General features: G+C 43.1%; 1 protein-coding gene across 1 annotated transcript; it reads left to right on the top strand.

Moving 5' to 3' along the window:
• The first annotated feature begins 1704 nt into the window (after positions 1-1704).
• LOC121734114 (sorbitol dehydrogenase-like) lies at positions 1705-19177 on the top strand. Its single transcript, XM_042124531.1, has 8 exons — positions 1705-1815; positions 13657-13690; positions 14867-15003; positions 16216-16406; positions 16798-16982; positions 17295-17470; positions 18036-18157; positions 18753-19177. Exons 1-8 carry the CDS (start codon positions 1765-1767, stop codon positions 18898-18900), a joined length of 1044 nt encoding a protein of 347 aa, XP_041980465.1. The 5' UTR covers positions 1705-1764; the 3' UTR covers positions 18901-19177.
• The last annotated feature ends 90 nt before the right edge of the window (positions 19178-19267 follow it).

The following is a 19267-nucleotide window of genomic DNA, read 5'->3' on the forward strand; positions in this document are numbered from 1 at the left end:
AAGTGGTAAATTTGTATGTATCAGAAAAAAGTTAGGTCCGTGTACTGGGGACTACTGTCCCTACTTTAGAAGTTAGAGGGGGGGACACATTTTACCACTTTGGAAGATTCTCTCTCGCAAACTATTCAGGTTAGAAAAAAATTATATTAGAATCCTCAATATGATTTTTGAAGACCTATCCATAGAAATCCCACACGCATAGGTTGGATGAAAAAAAAATTGTTTGTTTCAGTTGTGCCTATGGGGACCCCTTAAAATTTTTAATAATTTTTCCATTTTTGTATCAAAATCTTAATGCGGTTCACAGACTACACCTACTAACCAAATTTCAATAGTATATAGCTCTTATAGTTGTTATGACAGTGGCTATGACATACGGCCGGACAGACAGACAGACATGACGAATCTATAAGGGTTCCGTTTTTGCCATTTGGCTACGGAACCCTAAAAAGGGATGATACTACGATGTTGCCAGTGGCAACATCGTAGTATCATTGCCACTTTTTAATTTCTTCACTTTCTCGACAGACTGTACAACGGCACGAGCAATTCTTGTAATATATATTCCGAGATTATAATATTTTTTTTCCGAGATTCCAATTATATAATTATATACAAGGTGTAACATAAATAAGTGATAATACTTTAGGGTGTGTACGTGTTCCTTGTAGAGAGTTCACTGTGAAAGTAGCAGCGCTGAAAGACGAAAAATTTTTTTCACTTTTGTATGGGCAAGGACCCGAGCGTCACAAGTTTCCCCATACAAAAGTGAAAAAATTTTTTGGTCTTTCAGCGCTGCTACTTTCACAGTAAACTCTCTATAAGGAACACATACACACCCTAAAGTATTATCACTTATTTTTGTTACACCTTGTATAAGTATAATATATATAATTGGAATCTCGGAAAAAAAATATTATAATCTCGGAATATATATTACAAGAATTGCTCGTTTATATAAAGATATAAGACTTTTGTCTTTACCTTGGAAGTCGGTTTTAATTTTTTTCCTGGATCCATCTCTTATTAAACATAACGTATATGGAAAGCATCTACATATTATAATAAACAATGTAATAGTGTTAAGTCATGATTGTAACTGGCGATAAAGGAGTGAGCACACTGAGACGGGCCGTGCCGGGGCACACTGTGCCGGGGCGCATCGGCGCAGATTTTTGCTCGGCGGATTTCCGTCAATGCGACACGGCCCGACAAGACCCGCTGCGCCCCGGCAACAGTGTGCTATAGCAAGCGGCGCGCGGATGTGATGCGATGCGGCCCGGCAAGCCTCGGCTCAAAATCAGTCAATGCATTGCGCGCCGACCCGCCCCGGCACAGTGAGCGTCAAAATCCGTCAATGCGATGCGACCCGACCCGGCAATAGTGTGCTATAGCGCATTTTGCGCTGCGCTGAGCCCCGACCCGCCCCGATACGCCCCGGCACGCGCCGACAAAGTGTGCGCGGACCTTACATATGTTTTATTATGGAGTTATGTAATTAAAATTAGTTCAAGTTTATAAACAACATCATGACCTCTGAAATATATCTAAGGAGAGCAAAGGTGATCTCAATGTAGGCAATCTGCGCTATCAAAGTATTATCTTTAAAATATCTTATTGACACTAAAACAATCTTAATGTTTATACCAAAGAGTATATAAACTACGTAACGTTTGTACTATAGAATAATATTATGTTATTAAAATTGTGCTGAAGTAGATCAGTATAGTGTAAGTCACTGAAAAAGCACGTTGTGTAAAGAAAATGGCAAAAAATTCAGCAGCTGTGTTGTACGGACCTTATGATTTAAGAATTGTAAGTAACGTTATTAAATAATTTAAATTTTTTTTTCTTTGGAATAACCTATTATTTCCAAACTAGCTGTTGCCCGCGACTTCGTCCGCGTTAGCATAGTAGATCACATGCCTAGTATTATTTATTGTACAAAAATATTCAATATACAGAATTGAATTTCCTACGATTTTATTATATAAAGCGACCCGCCCCGGCTTCGCACGGGTATAAAATAAATTATGGCCTAAGTCACTGAAAAAATTATTAAAATCGATTCAGTAGTTTGATTTTAAATAATTTATATTCATTACTATTTACTACCCGTGGCCCGCATTGGTCGGTACTGCCGCAAAAGCTACTTTAACGTCCCGCAATTTTTAAATCTGTAAGTATTATCTTCGAAAATATTCATTTAAAATTAAAATCCTAATAATTATGCTGTAAAGGGACATAACCAACAATGTATTTAAAGTATTTAATTGAATAAGGATTATTGCCGTATTGGTTAAAATCGCTTCGAAAATTAGCCATTATTTGATGTTAAAAGTAAATGACAAAAAAATATGTTATTGTGGGATATATCCATAAGAGATATACTTATACGTTCCCACGTAGCCATGCTTCGGCACGAATGGACCGGCTCGACCGGAGAAATACCACATTCTCACAGAAAACCGGCGTGAGACAGCGCTTACGCTGTGTTTCGCCGAGTGAGTTTACCGGAGACCCAATCCCCTACCCTATTCCCTTCCCTACCCTCCCCTATTCCCTTCCCTTTCCTTCCCATCCCTGCCCTCCCCTATTACTCTATTCCCTCTTAAAAGGCCAGTAACGCACCTACAGCTCTTCTGATTTTGAAAGAAGAAGTTGCTTTCCATCAGGTGACCCGTTTTCTCGTTTGCCCCCTTATTTCATAAAAAAAAATATACCATCGCGGAGTTTTCTGTAGACATTTTCATTTTTCAATGTGTGCAATGCGCACCCCTGCATTGGTACTTGTACTAAATATCTATTCTGTGGCATTGGTAGCGCCCACTTCGAAACGGACGTAAATCGCAATATTTTAATTTCGCCATAACTTCTAAACCAAACGTCCAATTTTATTCATTCAAAGAGTAAATATAATCTACATAAACTGCACTTAGTGATGAAATTATTTATTTTGATAAGGATTATTAGCATGAGTAAAATAAATGCGTTTAAATGTAGTCCAAAAAAAATCAAGATTTTAAATAAAAAAATGTTTTTTGTGTCTCACTTGACATAGATAGGTATATTGTGTCGCGGACATTTTTTTAACCCCCGACAAAAAAGAGGGGAGTTATAAGTTTGACGTGTCTGTCTGTCTGTCTGTGTTCCGTGGCATCGTAGCATCCAAACGGATGGATCGATTTTGATCTAGTTTTTTTTGTTTGAAAGCTGACATGATCGAGAGTGTTCTTAGCTATAATTCATCATCATCAGCCTGCTCAGTGCTGGACAATCAGGGTTTATCTGGTTCATGAAAGACGATTAGCAACTTGTATTCGTTTGATGGGTTTTATTTCATTCTAGTTCGCGACATTTGTGAATATACAATATACGTATACACATATTAATGGAAAGTTGACCTGGTGCTGCAGCGTCACCTGGTAATCAATAGGATATTTTTTTAATTTTTATTGAAAGGTTCACAAACTGGCTGTATCACTAGAACAATTTTATAAAATAATATAGTATGTTAGTAGAACTGAGTGTACAACCTTCTACAGTGAACACAGCATGCAACTAGGATATCCAACTCCTCGCCAAGTTAGAGCAGAGGTTTCGTGTTTGGGCTCATTTTAATTGGGAAAACCAGTAAGAAGTAGATAGACAGTAAATATTTACATGCTGCTGCTGCAGCATCACCTGGATTCTATAGGAACCGAGCTTCGTATGAACCCAAAGTTTAGGTTTCATCTTTGGGCTTATATTAACGGCCTCATCGAAAAGGACATTGATAAATGGTAATCATGAGAATATGATTATAAGTTGATAGGAATTATTCTGCACTATAATCAACACAAGTATAAGGAGTATGAAATAAAATTAAATTAAGAAATTTAAAAAAAACCCCCGCCAAACAACTTTAAAAAGTAATGAAATAATATTTACTGCCTTTAAGTTCAAATAATTCCTAACTTGTGTAAAGTAATATTTTAGTCCATGATTGTTGTCAAGGTGTGTCGGGGGACCGCTAATGTAGATGTTTGATTTGAGATTTCACATAACATTTCACAGCGAACCGAATGGAGATAATCAGCGACTTGGCGGTTGTAGGTTGTAGTTTACTTGGCGGTCCCCCGACACACCGTGACAACAATTATGGACTAAAATATTACTTTACACAAGTTAGGAATTATTTGAACTTAAAGGCAGTAAATATTATTTCATTACTTTTTAAAGTTGTTTGGCGGGGTTTTTTTTTAATTTCTTAATTTAATTTTTGTAGATATTTATAAGATCTACATTTACTTAGAACATTGTATAGTTCTATCTTTTATAGTTTAGGCAGCGTAAGCAAAATAAGTAAATTTTTGTTTTCGAAAAACTGAAATATCTTACAGAACCCCATATTCTCCAAAATAAAAAGTAGCCTATGTTACTCGTAAATAATGTAGCTTTCGAATGGTGAAAGAATTTTTAAAATCGGCCCAGTAGTTTTTGAGCCAAACAAAGTTTACCTCTTTATAATATTAGTATAGATAGATGTTCCGCGCGGCTTTGCTTGCGTAATTTAGGAATTTCACGTAACCGTACATTTTTCCGCAAAAAATAGCCTTTGTCCCTTCACGTGGTCTATTCTTCATGTTTGCCAAATAACATAAAAATTGCTCCAGTAGTTCTTAAGATAATAAGCAATTTCAAATAATTTCCCTCCGTTTTTTTCCACATTTTCCTCTATTTCTTAGCTCCTGTTAGTCTTAGCGGGATAAAATATAGCTTATAGCCTTTCTCGATAAATGGGCTATCTTAGCTATCTAACACTGAAATAATTTTTCAAATCGGACCAGTAGTTCCTGAGATTAGCGCGTTCAAACAAGCCCTTTCATATAATTTCCCACGTTTTTACCAAATTTTCCTCTATTTACTCGCTACTATTAGTTTTAGCGTAATAAAATATAGCCTATAGGCTTCCTCAATCAATGGGCTATCTAACACTGAAAGAATTTTTCAAATCGGACCAGTAGTTCCTGAGATTAGCGCGTTCAAATAAGCCCTTTCATATTATTTCCCCCGATTTTTCCACATTTTCCTCTATTTCTTCGCTCCTATTAGTCTTAGCGTGATAAAATATAGCCTATAGCCTTCCTCGATCAATGGGCTATCCAACAAAGGCCAGAGCAAGCGAGATGTCACTCAGTAACACTGCGTAGTGCGTGGTAAAAAGAGACGTGTGATACATGACAGCAGAACTCTTTTTTTTTTTACGTCCAGTCGGCACTTATAGACACATTGACAATTTAATCTCATAGAAAGATGCTTGTGTAATTAGTGTAAGTATACGTAGGTACACTTTTTTACACGCAGATGTAAATCAATTTCGGTTTCGTTTGACAGCTCGAAATTGTTGCTCTATTCCGCTAGGTATATTAACTTTACGGATAGGCCTAATTATTATTAGTTATCAAGTTTGACAGCACTTAAGTCAAGGTTTTACCACATTTAAGAAATAGCCTCTCAAGCAGCACTTTGACTTCACAGTTGAGTGCTAAGGCTGGTATAAATAGTCAGTACTTAAGATGCGACCCGGTCTCAAGACGCGGTTCGGCTCTGTGATTGGTCCAAATTTTGACAGCCAACCAATCACAGAGCCTGAACCGCGTCTTGAGACCAAGATGCGTCTTGAGTACTGACTATTTATACCAGCCTAAGTTTCGTTTTTTAGTACGTTCTTTCGCACTCAGTTGATACGCCACACACAAACTGTACGAAACAGCATCTCAATAATGATCTTGAGCATAATCTTAGTGATAAGAGCGATTTATTAATACGCGTCTAGATAAGTTAATTGCGCATATAACAATTTAGCACAAGTTGATATTTCATTTGGGTTTAAGTTTTCAGCTTTATCTTATCTCTTTAAACGAGCAATTCTTGTATATATAATATTGTATTTTATAATAGATACCTTGAGGTATGCGACATGCATTCTAAGTGTAACGATAAAACAGTTACCAACCATAAAAAAGGAGAATATAAGTTAATTTTAAAGGAATTGACCAGTGGCGTAACTAAAGGGTGGCATTGGCAGGTCTGACAAAATGCCACGGGCCCCCGACCCAGAAGGGCCCCGGCCAAGAGTCAGAAATTTTTTATACATTGTTTTATTATTAACGTGACGATTTTTACTAATAGGGCCCCATCAATTCGCCACGGGCCCCGGATGTTATAGTTACGCCACTGCTATTCGTCTGTGGAATTCTTTACCCGAAAGCATACATAAGTCCAAATCTATTGATAATTTTAAAAAAAGACTCAAACAATATTACTTAGATTTAGCTGCAAACTCTTAAACCCTTACGATTTATCCTCTTCTTCGATTCATATTATTATATTACTTATATGTATTTATTTTATTCGGTATAAAGTATCTGATAACGACGGGAGAGATGGACTGTATGATACGAAGATGAGGAAAACTGTAACTACCAAATGATAACACCAAGTGAAGCGACAACTGTAATGTTCCAAGATAGACTGAATCACAAAAACAGTAAAGACGTCAAAAGGAAAAAAATGTGACATAGAAAAGTAAAAAATACAATATTTAAAAACAGAATGGTCTGTCCAGCCAGTCGCCAACATACCCGCCCCCAGTGGGACACTAAAACTCGGTGGCGACTGGCTGGGCCTCCAGTACAATTAATTTTCTAGCCGGTCGGCGCAGCGTACCTCCCTTTGTGAGGAGGTCCGCTACGCGGACTCGACCGTCCTGACCGGGGTACGTCCTCGAGACCCTAGCTAGCGGCCACAAGCCGCGCGGAAGGGTAGGGTCCACGATCAGCACCACGTCCCCCTCCTTTATGTCTTGATATGGTTGGGACTCCTTCAGTTTCTCTCTCAGCGTTGGCAGGTACTCCCGCAGCCATCGAGCCCAGAAGTGGTCCGCCAGCCGAAGTGCCTTCCGCCACTCCTGGCGTTGTGAAAACTCCCCATCTGTCAGGTCGTTAGTCCAAGGAACCACCGATGACGTGCCTATTAGAAAGTGGAATGGTGTTATCGCTTCTGGAGCGTCGGTCGCCGTGGGGACGTACGTTAGTGGCCGGGAGTTGACGATTGCCTCAGCCTCTAAGAGCAATGTTCTGAATGTGTCCTCTTTGGGGAGGGACCTGTTTTTGAGAGTTGTCTTGAGCGCGTTCTTCACGGTGCGCACTAACCGTTCCCAGGCCCCCCCCATAAAAGGCGCGGCCGGGGGGATGAAGCGCCATCGTATTCTTCCATTCGTAGCGAAGTCAATAACGGGGCCACCGTGGAGTTTTCTCATTTCTTTGCTTGCACCGACAAAATTCGTTCCGTTGTCAGAGAGGATCTGCTTGGGCGATCCTCTTCGAGCGATGAACCGCCTTAGGCTCGCTATTGCGGCGTCGGCAGATAACGTTGTAACCACTTCCAGGTGTATAGCCCTCGTGACTAGGCATGTGAAAAGGGCGACGTACCTTTTTTCTTGTCGACGGCCCACAGCTACGGCGAACGGACCAAAATAGTCTAGGCCAGTGAACGTGAATGGTCTTGTGTGGTGGTTCAGCCTCTCCAGGGGCAGGTCTCCAGTTGGTGGTAGGACCGGGCGACCCTTAAATCTTCGACACCCAGCGCAAGAGCTCGAGACGCTTTTAATGGTTTTTCTAGCGTTAATAATTCGGAATCTTTGTCGAAGCTCGTTGAGAACAGTTTCGTCAAACCCGTGTCCCATCTTTACGTGGAGTTCCATTATTAATAATCGCACGATGTGGCTCCGACCGTCCAATATTATTGGGGCTTTTACGTCTTCGGTAGCCGTTAATGCCAATTTGATGCGGGTGTCCGCCCGCAGGAGGTTATCTTTGTCCAGGAACGCACAGAGAGACGCTATTCGGCTGGCTTTGGGGAGGGGCAGCGAGGCCCGCAGGTGTGTGATTTCTTCGGCGAAGCAATCCCATTGCGAGTATCTCAATAATGTCTTCTCCGCCCAGGCGAGGTCGGACTCTAGAAGTTGAAGAAGGGACGTGGTGCTCCCTGGACCTATGGACATGAAAATTGAAGAATTAAGATCAGCCGAACGAGTTATTTTGGACATAAACAATCTAGCAAATTGATAAACGCGTGCAGTGGATCGCAGAAGGCGCAGCCAACTACTAAAACGTCTCGGATCGGGCACTGGGAATTTTGAAAAAGGTTCTTCGGTAAGAAGACCAACAATTTCTGGCTTTAATTCGGAATCTGAAAGGTTCGCGGTATTGGCTTGCGTTTCCTTTGGCCAAAAGTCCTCAGTCTGCAAAAGGAAAGGCGGGCCAGAAAACCATCTATGGTTAGCCTCGAGTTTCAAAACTTTAGGCTTCGTGGCATCGTCAGCCACGTTGAGAGAGGTAGGGAGCCATCTCCAATCAGACGGGTTGGAGAGTTCCGCTATCTCTCCCAACCTATGCGCTACGAAGGGCTTAAAATTACGCGCGTCACTCCTAATCCACTTCAAAACTGTAGTGGAATCCGTCCAAAATATTGTCCGCGACGGTTTTAGACGGTGGGCACTTTTAATTGTTTGCGAGAAACGTGATGCAATTAGCGCTGCTTGTAGCTCTAATCGGGGTATCGATAACGGCTTCAGTGGCGCCACTCGCGCTTTACTACCGATTAGGGCTACAGACACGGTGCCATCTGTGTACATCACGCGCCAGAAGGCGACGCAGGCGTATGCTTGTTCTCCACCGTCCGAAATGACATGAAGTTGAATGTCACTCCGCTCCAGGTTGAGAAGGTAGCATCGTGGCACCTCTATAGAGGAGCCTTCCCTTAGGAGTTTACACCATGCTTTATATTCTTCTACGTACTTACTTGGCAGTAGCGTATCCCAACCGACGCCTTCGCGCCATAATTTTTGTATAAGAATGCGTCCCCAAATTGTGATGGGCATGAGAAGACCTAAAGGGTCGTACAGCTTCATCACATTTGAGAGAACAATTCGTTTGGTAACGGCTTCGTCAGTCGTTTCAGTGGTCGCCCGAAAGGTGAGAGTGTCTCGGGCGGGATTCCATTTGACGCCAAGAACGCCTACTTCCTTGTTAGAGGGTAAGTAGACGTCATCACAATCGCTTCGGAGTTCTTTTGGAATTTTAGATAATGCGTCTGGTACGTTGGAGATCCAGGATCGCATTTCGAATTGGCAATTTTTGTGAACCATGACTATCTCCGAAGCTATTCGTGCTGCGTCAGCGATGTTAAAATGGCTAGATAGGTAGTCGTCCATGTAGTGATCGTTTAAGATGGCGCTGCAGGCTTCTGGGTGAGTCGATTGAAATTCTTTAGCGTTTTTATCTTTAAGGTGGAGCGCTATAAAAGGGCTACAAACGGCGCCAAAGATCATCGACGACATACGATACTCGCGTACCACTCCGTTTGACCGCCAAAGAAAGCGCTGAGCGTCCCTATCTTTAGGACTTATTTTAATCTGGGGAAACATCTCCTTTATATCCGCATTTAAAGCTACGGGCCCTTCTCTAAACCTGAATAGTATATCTATCAAAGATCGCAGGAGGTCCGGGCCCTGTAACAACATGCTGTTCAAACTGACACCTCGTGTCGTAGCGGCAGCATCGTGAACGGCTCTCAACTTCCTTTTCTGCGGATGGAAGACACCAAATATAGGTAGGTACCAGCGGACGCGACTACGATGCTGGTCGCTTCCGTGGTAGGTACTAGGTTCGCATTCCTCGGCATATCCTTTAGATAAAATATCCGTAATAAATTTTCTAAACGCTACTTCAAACTTTGGGTCCTTTGACATTTGCCTTTCAAGAGCCTTAAGGCGGGACAACGCTTGTGGGTAACTATCGGGTACAACGTTTGGTAAGTGCTCCTTCCAGGGTAAAGCGACCTCAAACCTGCCATCCGCCAGTCGTCGAGCCGACTCGTCAATGATACTGACGGCGCGTGCATCGTCGACGCTCTGGCGAGGTAGGCTTTTTGTAATGCCTAAAGAGTCAATATCGTATTGACTTTTAATCAAGGCGTCCAACTCGTCACAGTGCTGGTGAACGTTGAGCTGGTTCACGAATTGCATTGGCTTGGAAGAGTTAGACGAGGCACCGTGGAGTACCCACCCTAAGAGGGTTCTCGAGGCGACAGGTTCATTTTTCCGTCCACAACGCACCTCACGGCTGACTGTCAAATGCCAGTCAGGGGCACCGATAAGTATGGAAGGGGGGTCGCTGCTTGTCGTCAGGTCGGTGGACAAAGCCGCCAAGTGGTCGTAATTTACCACGTTCACTTTATCGTTACGCACCCGTAAATTAAGGGGTTTAATGGCCCTTGCGTTTTCGACAAGGTGTCGTTCGGTTTTATTGCGACCACGGATGTAGAAGTTGACATAACTTACGTCCACGACCTTCGACATATCGCCAACCCCCTCTAACCTGACCCGCTCCTGTCGGATGGGAACAGCACCGATACGAGTCGCTACTTCGCTGTCGATGAGCGTCGCGGTACTGCCCTCGTCCAGTAGTGCCGTCGTCTCATACTCGCCGTCGGGGCCCTCAATAGTGACCGCAATGATTTTAAGAAGGCCGCGCGGGAAGTTGACGGGCTGCGGAGTTTCTGGAAATTGTGGGAGGTCAGTATTAGATATCTGTAGCGGTGCTTCTGTTTCGCTACTGTTACGTATGGTGGCGCTTGTGACGGCACTTTGAACGTCGGTACTGGTATTGGTTACCTGCACGTCGGCCGGTGCGCGTAATGTAATTTCAGTTTGGCCATGAAGTAGTGCGTGGTGTCGTCTGAGACATCCGTCGACCCCGCAGCGTTTAGTTCCGCGGCAATTATTCCACGAGTGTGGGTAAGTTTTAAGACATCGATAACACGCTTTTGAGTCTTTTACCCACTGCCACCTGTCGCTTACCGATAGAGAAAGGAATGGTTGACACGCTCTTATGAGGTGTTGTCCTTTCTTGCAAAAACTACAAGTGGGTACGGAGTTGCCGGACGTTGTTGCGTGTACCGACTCAACTCGTTTGGGAAAGGTTTTGTGCATAGTATAAACAGGCGACCTGGGCGTCACGTTAACAATATCGGATACAAAGTTATATTTAAGTTGTTTGTCCGCCTCCGCTAAAAGAAATTTTGACAACGTCTCTAATTTTGTCATATTTTGAGACGAAGGCATACAAGCGGCGGCAAAGTCGGTAAATCGAGACCTCGTATGCTCGTTTAGTTTTAATAGAATAGAGCGGAAAAGCTCGGGCGAGTACAAGTAGTCATTTTGATTTAAAATTTTGATTGTACTAATTAAGTTTCGCAGTTTGTTCGCAAGTGCATTTAAATGTTCAGGGGTACTTATCTTAGGACTGCCTCGTATGTCCGAGATTTCTCGGGCCACCAGAATTTCCGGCCGGGCGTATGTCTGCTGCAGGGCGTCGATAATCTCCTGAGGGTCAAGAGACGTCCACAGCAAGGACGCCACGGAGTGGTAGGCGGGTCCGCGAATCGCGTTTTGCAGCCGCGAAATGTTTTCCGCTGCGGAAAAATTTGCGTTACTTCTATCGTAACTGGATTTAAAGGCAAGCCATTGGCTTAATTCACCAGCAAAGGGGACCAGTTCGGGTCTTTTAGGGCGGTCGGCGAGAGCATTGATGGCTTGGGCGAGTCGAGCGATCGGTTCAGACGATGAATCAGCTCTCGGTAGTCCTCCGTTAGTACCCGTCATTTGTGTGGGTGGGCAAGGGTTGGCGGTAGCACGTGGTGACAAGGCCTGGAAGGTCAGATCCGCCAGCTGTACGGGTGGACCTTGGGTGTTTCCCAAAGTCACAGCTGGGGTTCTACCTGGCCTGTCACCTGCAATTGCCATGTTTTGCCCGCGTACCCATGACGCGGTACGTCGTAAACTAGAGTAAGAACTACAACGAGACTTATCTTTTAGCTCCGATGCGGCAAGCTTCGCACGAAGCTCCGCTTGCTCGACCTCGGCCTCCAGGCGCGCGAGTTCGCGCTCGCGCTCGGCGTCGCGTTGTGAGAGCTCGCGCTGCCTCTTCAGTTGCTGCCGCGTGCACTCCGCCTCCAGGGCCAACCTTTCTGCCCTTACGGCTGCTGAAGAGCGCGAAGACTGCGTGCGCTCGTTTCCGGTTCGACCACTGCAAGAACTCGCGTTAGTGCTTTGAAAGAAAGCCTCCCCTGTTCGGCGCCGGCTGGGATGGTCGTCTGCCTCGGGCCCTGGCGACGCGCCGGAAGGCGCTGTGTCTGTGGGCTGTAAGACTCTCCCAGCCAACGATGCCGGGTCAATCTCGGAACCAGTGTTCGAAACCAGGCGAACGTCGTGAAGCGAACGATCACTGCACTGGGTTTGCTCGGCTTCGGCAGTTGCCGCTTCTGCGATGGATTTTCTAGAACTCTTAGAACGCGTCAACATGATGAAGTTCTAAGAAAAAAAAAAATGCGCAAACGAAAGATTAAAATGTAATGTGAAGTAAATGACGAAAATAAGCTACGGTGAAGAGAAGGATACTACAAATAAAGTGAAATAAGGTGATACTACAACGCATTAATGATAGTACTACGCTAAGGCGACAATGAACTAGAACTAAGACGATTTTAAAACTACGATGAAGACAAAATAATGGTTCTAAATTACAGCGAAGAAGGACCAAATGATAACGACGGGAGAGATGGACTGTATGATACGAAGATGAGGAAAACTGTAACTACCAAATGATAACACCAAGTGAAGCGACAACTGTAATGTTCCAAGATAGACTGAATCACAAAAACAGTAAAGACGTCAAAAGGAAAAAAATGTGACATAGAAAAGTAAAAAATACAATATTTAAAAACAGAATGGTCTGTCCAGCCAGTCGCCAACAGTATCTATTATATTTATTTGTGTATTATATTTATTTATTTATATACTAATAGTATCTTATCTTATTTTTATTTTAAATATTTTTAGTTATATTTTATGGTTGCCTGGTAGAGACTGCTTCCAGCAGTAAGGCCGCCAATTCAAACTATTTCTGTTTTTGTAACGTGTGTAAATTGATCTGTTTTGTTTGTTTGAATAAAGAGTTTTTTATTTATTTTATTTATTTATTTACGCCACTGGAATTGACTCAGTAGTAGGGTTGCCAGATGTCCGGTATTTAAGCGTACAGTCCGGTATTTTATCCGATGGTAGGCAACATGTAGTTCAACATTCTGAAAATATTTGATTCAAATTTATTCAGAAATAAAACAATTTTTATTTTATTTTTAGAGGCCTGTCCGGTTAAAAATAAACGGTCATACCGGACAGGACAATGTCCGGTATTTTGAGAAAAGTCGGTGTTACTGGTACCTAGTTTTAGGTGATTTTATTTTTTTTAGAAGCTCCTACCTTAGTATATGGCGACCACAATTTTATGACCGCAATTATAATATAAAAAACTGTATTTTTGCGACCTACCATACAAAAGGCCCCCCCCCCCCCCCCGCATTTAGGGTTGTCCGGTATTTTTTCGTGACTCACCTGGCAACCCTACTCAGTAGTAAACTATTTTGGCGTGACTATATTTTGTAATATGATACTTTTAACTAGAGTAGGTCTAGGTACTACAATATGGTAAGTTACTACTAACAAAGCTTACGACAAGTTAATAAAGTCTGGTATTACTTTGTTTATAGGAAGAATGGCCGATGCCCGAAATCAATGACAATGGTAAGTAGATACCTACCTAGGTACTTGTGTAGTATTCAAAATACTTTTGAACAGTATAAGTTAAGTAGACATTTAGCGATACTAGAGGATATCCGTAGGAAAAAAATATAGATATTGTTGTTACAAATTATAGGTATTGTTGTTACAAATTATTTCACACCTAAACCGCTTAACCGATTTTGTAAAATCTATGGCTTCGCGAAGTCCTGGAAAAGCACAAATAATAATTATTATGATATAATAACATGAAATTTGAAAAACTATACGGTTCTGACCCGCAACATTTTGGCGCAACCAAGTTACAAGCAACATCTCCTAACTATACCAAAATAAAAAAAACTAGGACTTTTCATCCGTTGTGGGTGATTTATACAGTGTTTTCTGGAGCAAAGTAACCACTCCTCAAATGCTGTAGTGCCTGCGACAAGATTTAAATGTCCGTACCTATGGTTGATCAAGCGCATAGGTACGGCATTCTCGCAACATAGTCGGCCAAAGGTCTAGCCATTAGGCCATGGACGGAGGCTCTATACCAAAGTAATAACCTGCCTATAATTGGCTATTACATAATATTATATGAACGGTAGGCCTGCATTATATAGAGTTCAATGTGAGTCCTGTGATAGTAGCAGCGCTGAAAGAGCAACATTTTTTTGTGATTTGTATGGGCAAGTGCCCCAGCGTCATGCATTTTACCATACAAAAGTTGATCTTTAAGCGCTGACACTTTTTTAACGACGCATGACTAGTAACACATAATTATACTATCATAAGACATGTTCAATACTTAAGGAGAGTACTCGGTACTCGCTTCTTATTATAATTAGGAAATGAAATTAGGTACTTAATTTTTGACAAAATTTCCCTTTAAATAAATGAATCATGGACATATTAAGTAAATTACTATGCGACCCTAGCGCGCGGTGTGACGGTGTCCATGCGTTGGGTAAATCATTATTTAACTTTAAGGTACAATAATTACTCAGTGATCAATTGTTTTTTTTTTAAACATAATATATAATAGCCAAATATCACGTCCTCGAGTATTGAACATGTCTCACCAGTCATGCTGTAATAGGGGACACATACACACCCTAAAGTATAATATCACTTAACTTTGTTACACCCTGTATAATTAGGGACGATATAGGTCTGCAAAATTTTGCCGTATTCCAGAGGTGCTGATTGAGATATCATGTGTCGGCATCTGCGGGTCCGACTTGAAGCTGTACAGCACCGGCGAATGCGGCACCGTCAGCATCGCCGGAGACCCCATCGTGGTTGGGCATGAGGGCGCGGGGACGGTGGTTCAGGTGGGTATAAACCAGGACCCAAAACAATCGAACGAGAATGCCGCGTCCTGCTCTAACAAACGTAAAACGACGTTGTTAGAGCAGGACGAGGCGTTCTCGTTCGATTGTTTGAGTCTCAAAACGGTTTCGTGGTAGGCCTCCAGGGCCGGATTTATATTGTTTATTTTTATAGTATCTAGGCCACTTTAATTTTGCCGCCCGTCTGTACGAACTCTGCCGCTATCCTAGGACGCTGCCGCCTATAGGCCATGGCCTCAAGCCTGTACATAAATCCAGAGCTGGTATAAACAGACACCTAGGTAAGAGCCAGTCCACCGCGCTGCCGTTGCGTTGTTTTACATACAAATAACCAAGGTGTTCACCCGGCGCGCACACAAGGCGGACAGCAGCCCCCGAGACGAAGCGGGAGGGGGAAGACTGCGTCGTAATAACGCTGCGACGACGCAGCGCCCGTGTAGCCGGCTATGCGCAAAACGACAGCGCTGCGTCGAAGCACCGCGCTGTGTGGACTGGCTCTAAGCCCACTGTACACGGGTGACGGGCCAACGCATGGAGCCAGCGCATGTAGAGCAGAGATCCGCAAAGTGTGTGCCGCGGCACACTGATGGTGTACCGTGGTCAGCAGCTTGTGTGCAAAAGGTCATCGTACTTAGTTCTAGTGCTAAGTGCCGAAAAAGGGACATCTCAGGACCATCGACGAAGATGCGGGAACTCAGAGTAAGCCCTATTACACACTGATTCTTAGTGTCCTCCTCCCTCCAATCCACCTCCAAATTGTTTTTCCTACAGTCTACACCTTGTGTTCAAGGTACATCTAGGGAAAAAAAATGAAAAACTGTAGACGGAATGCTACTCTCAACTTATAGACTATAGTAGATCCCTACACGTTGACCCAATGCGATGGCTCCGGCTCAATGCGATACCCCAATGTGTGCAGCGCGTTTTGAACTATGCATCAGACCTTGGATCAGTTTACATTGTAACATAACGCCTCGATGCAATGAGATGTAATTTTGATGATAATAATATAATCTGAGAAAAAATAAACACTACCTAAGAACGATTCGCATGGAGCTGTTGTGAAAATTAGAGTAGAGACATTAAAAACACCATTATTTTTTGTACGTCTGACTATTCGTGAGTTTTAAATGGAGAAGGCTAATGGGTATTTCATATCCTTTCCCTTGAAAAATCTACTTGATCCTTTTACAGGTCGGTTCGTCAGTAACCAATTTACGCGTGGGAGACCGCGTCGCGATCGAGCCGACCCAGCCGTGCCGAGGCTGTGAATACTGCAAGCGCGGGCGCTACAACCTGTGCGCGGAACCGCGCTACTGTTCTACGAGAGAGTGCCACGGAAACATTACAAAATACTACAAACATGTTGCGGATTTCTGTCACAAGTGAGTATAGGTGCACGTTATAAAAGTTAAAAGTTTTGTTCCAATAAGAATTAAGAAACAAGGTTATAAGTGTCGTAAATGCGAAGGCATTTTCGTTTTATCATGCAAAGGTCTCGTTTCATGAGCCTTTTTAGGGTGTGATGGCAAAAATGCTATCTTTCAAGTGACATAATACGGCACGTTGCTTATGATTTCCAAACGGTATATAAATTAACCATAATCATATATATTTTTTTGTAATTTTGCAAGTCTGTCTGCTTATCCGAATTTTACGAATAAGATGTTTGTATAATATAGATCCACAGCATGTCAATTCAATGTTAGCTGTGATCGGTCCACTGACCTATTACCACTGATTCGTAATAATATCTTGGACATTTTTTAAATCCAGGATCCCCGACAACGTGTCAATGGAGGAGGGCGCGGCGGTGCAGCCTCTAGCGATCGCGATCCACGCGTGCCGGCGCGCAGGCGTGACGCTCGGCGCGCGCGTGCTCGTGCAGGGGGCGGGGCCAGTGGGCGTGCTGTGCGCGCTCACCGCACGGGCGATGGGCGCCGCCAAAATCATGATCACAGGTAAAGTTTTGCCCGTAGAATCGTTCTCGTAAAATCAGTATTTCACAGAATACTGGCCACTGCACTGTTTCGTCAAGTGTCTAATTCATTTTATGGTTTCACTTTGAATTACTTTGATATTGTCTCGGAGTAAACAGTAGTAAGCAGTCACATGTATTTTTGAAAATATGGAAGGCTAATTTCTGACGCAGACGTGTAACGCGTGCGCGCGTGTACGTGTGAGTTTGTTTGCGTTTATGCAATATGCATGCGTGTGATTTGATCTACATTGTTTACTTGGCAATTAAATATTACCTAAATTCTTTATCCCAGACGTAGTCCAATCCCGGCTGGACACGGCGCGGGAGATGGTGGCGGATTACACGCTGTTGACCAGCAAGATGGCGGACGAGGACGTTGTAGGGGCCGTCGTAGACGCGCTGGGAGATAACCCCGATATAACCATTGATGCGTGCGGATTTGGGGATGCGCAGCGGGTGGCGCTTATGGTAAAAAAAAATTCTTTAGACTGTTTAGTAATCTGTACTTATAGTTTGCATAATACATACGAATTACGAGAATCATTAATCAATGTATTACCTTATGCAAACATCAAAATCAAACTTTATCAAATGATTATACAGGGTGCAATTAAACCTACCGGCCGGTATCATTAGGAGAGTCCATTTAACAAAAAAAATTATTTAAAAGGGTGTTATTTTTTTACAATATAACATTATTTCATCCCACTTAAAATCGTTGCAGAACAGTCACTTCGCGGCGGTGGGTAGAGCTGGGGTGACGCGGGGAGGTGGCGCGGGAGGCCCGGCCGCGGCACGCGCCAAGCCGGCGACGCGTAGTGTCCGTTGTGGTGTTTTTTAGGAAACTCTCAGAAGCTATTTCTCAACATTTTTGTACTGGGTGAATATAAAAGAAAAAATACGTGAATTTTTATTTTTAACAAGGATCAATATATCGAAATATGGCCGGAAGGTTTAGTTGCATCCTGTATATAATAAAGCGGTTACTTTTCTCAACCCTCTTGCCCTGTTCACGTGAAACTAACACTCACAGGTGACGAAGACGGGCGGTACGGTGATGATAGTGGGCATCGGCGCGAGGAGTGTCGAGTTGCCGCTGACGGCCGCCATGCTGCGGGAGGTCGACGTGCGCGGCGCGTACCGCCTGCTCAACTCGTTAGTTCACTTAATGTGTATACCCCCCATACACGGGAGACTTAAACCGCGCAACTTTACCCGCACGGCGAAAATTAACTGTCTAAATGGCGATTCGGCTAGATCACAGGTGACTAAAGTCGCAAGTCACACTACACTACAAGGCGTGCGGCGGCCCACCGCATGCGACTGGTGATTAAAATCGACCGTGTAAACGATCACACACAAGCGATCGCCCGCCGCACAAGGTATTACGGTGTCGGAGGAAATGGCCGAGCACCATGCGATTCAGTCACCAGTGCAAAAGGACGATCGATGCGGCGCGCTCAGGCGACTTGCGAAGCGATTAGCCACACGACGGAAATCGACCCGTGCAAATCCCCCTTCATTGTAGATAACGCCTACAATAATTACTTATTAACAAAAATATGTAATTTGTGGGCAATGGGGCAATATTATGGAGGATAAAAAATCTGATCGCCTGGTACAGTCGAGCGCATACTGATCTCTAGGGCCACCAAATGTGCCTTGGTGACGCCCTTGTCTTGTCTTGACACTTGACACACCACTAATATGAATGAAATTGTACGATTTACAAAACATATAATTATTTCAGATACCCCATAGCCCTGGCTGCGCTTGAGAGTGGAGCGATCGACCTTAAGAAGTTCATCACCCACCACTACCCCATGGAGCAAGCTAAGGAGGCCTTTGAATACGCCAAGAGCGGAGACGCCATGAAGATTATCATACACATGAAGTAGATTACTAGTGTAATGCCTACCTAAATAAAGCATTACATTGTCATAGGGAGTTACGTTTCCTTAGTTTTTATTATTCGCAGACTACCTTTCAACTTGAAAAAAGAAGCAGACATTTTTTTGTAATGGTACTTCGTGCAAATAAAATATTCTTCTTCTTTTTCTTATTTTTCTATGCAGAAAAGTTGCTGCTATAGAAAAAGTTTGCTTCAATATTCGTGCATTCGTTCCGTAAAGCTTAAAAACGAAATACATGATACTTTATATTAAACGCGCTTTACAAAAATACAAACTTTTTATTCACATTTCCAACATTTAGGCTGTTAACATTAACTATCAACAATTGATTCAATTTTATGGCAGCAGAGTA

This window comes from Aricia agestis, chromosome 15, assembly GCF_905147365.1.
Source record: "Aricia agestis chromosome 15, ilAriAges1.1, whole genome shotgun sequence".
Lineage (NCBI taxonomy): Eukaryota > Metazoa > Arthropoda > Insecta > Lepidoptera > Lycaenidae > Aricia > Aricia agestis.

Excerpts from the sequence above, each read along its gene's own strand:
- LOC121734114 (XM_042124531.1), top strand. The coding sequence starts at position 1,765 with ATGGCAAAAAATTCAGCAGCTGTGTTGTACGGACCTTATGATTTAAGA. Across the intron at positions 15,004-16,215 it reads GCGCGGGGACGGTGGTTCAG|GTCGGTTCGTCAGTAACCAA; the intron begins GTGGGTATAAAC and ends ATCCTTTTACAG. Across the intron at positions 16,983-17,294 it reads CGCCAAAATCATGATCACAG|ACGTAGTCCAATCCCGGCTG; the intron begins GTAAAGTTTTGC and ends TCTTTATCCCAG.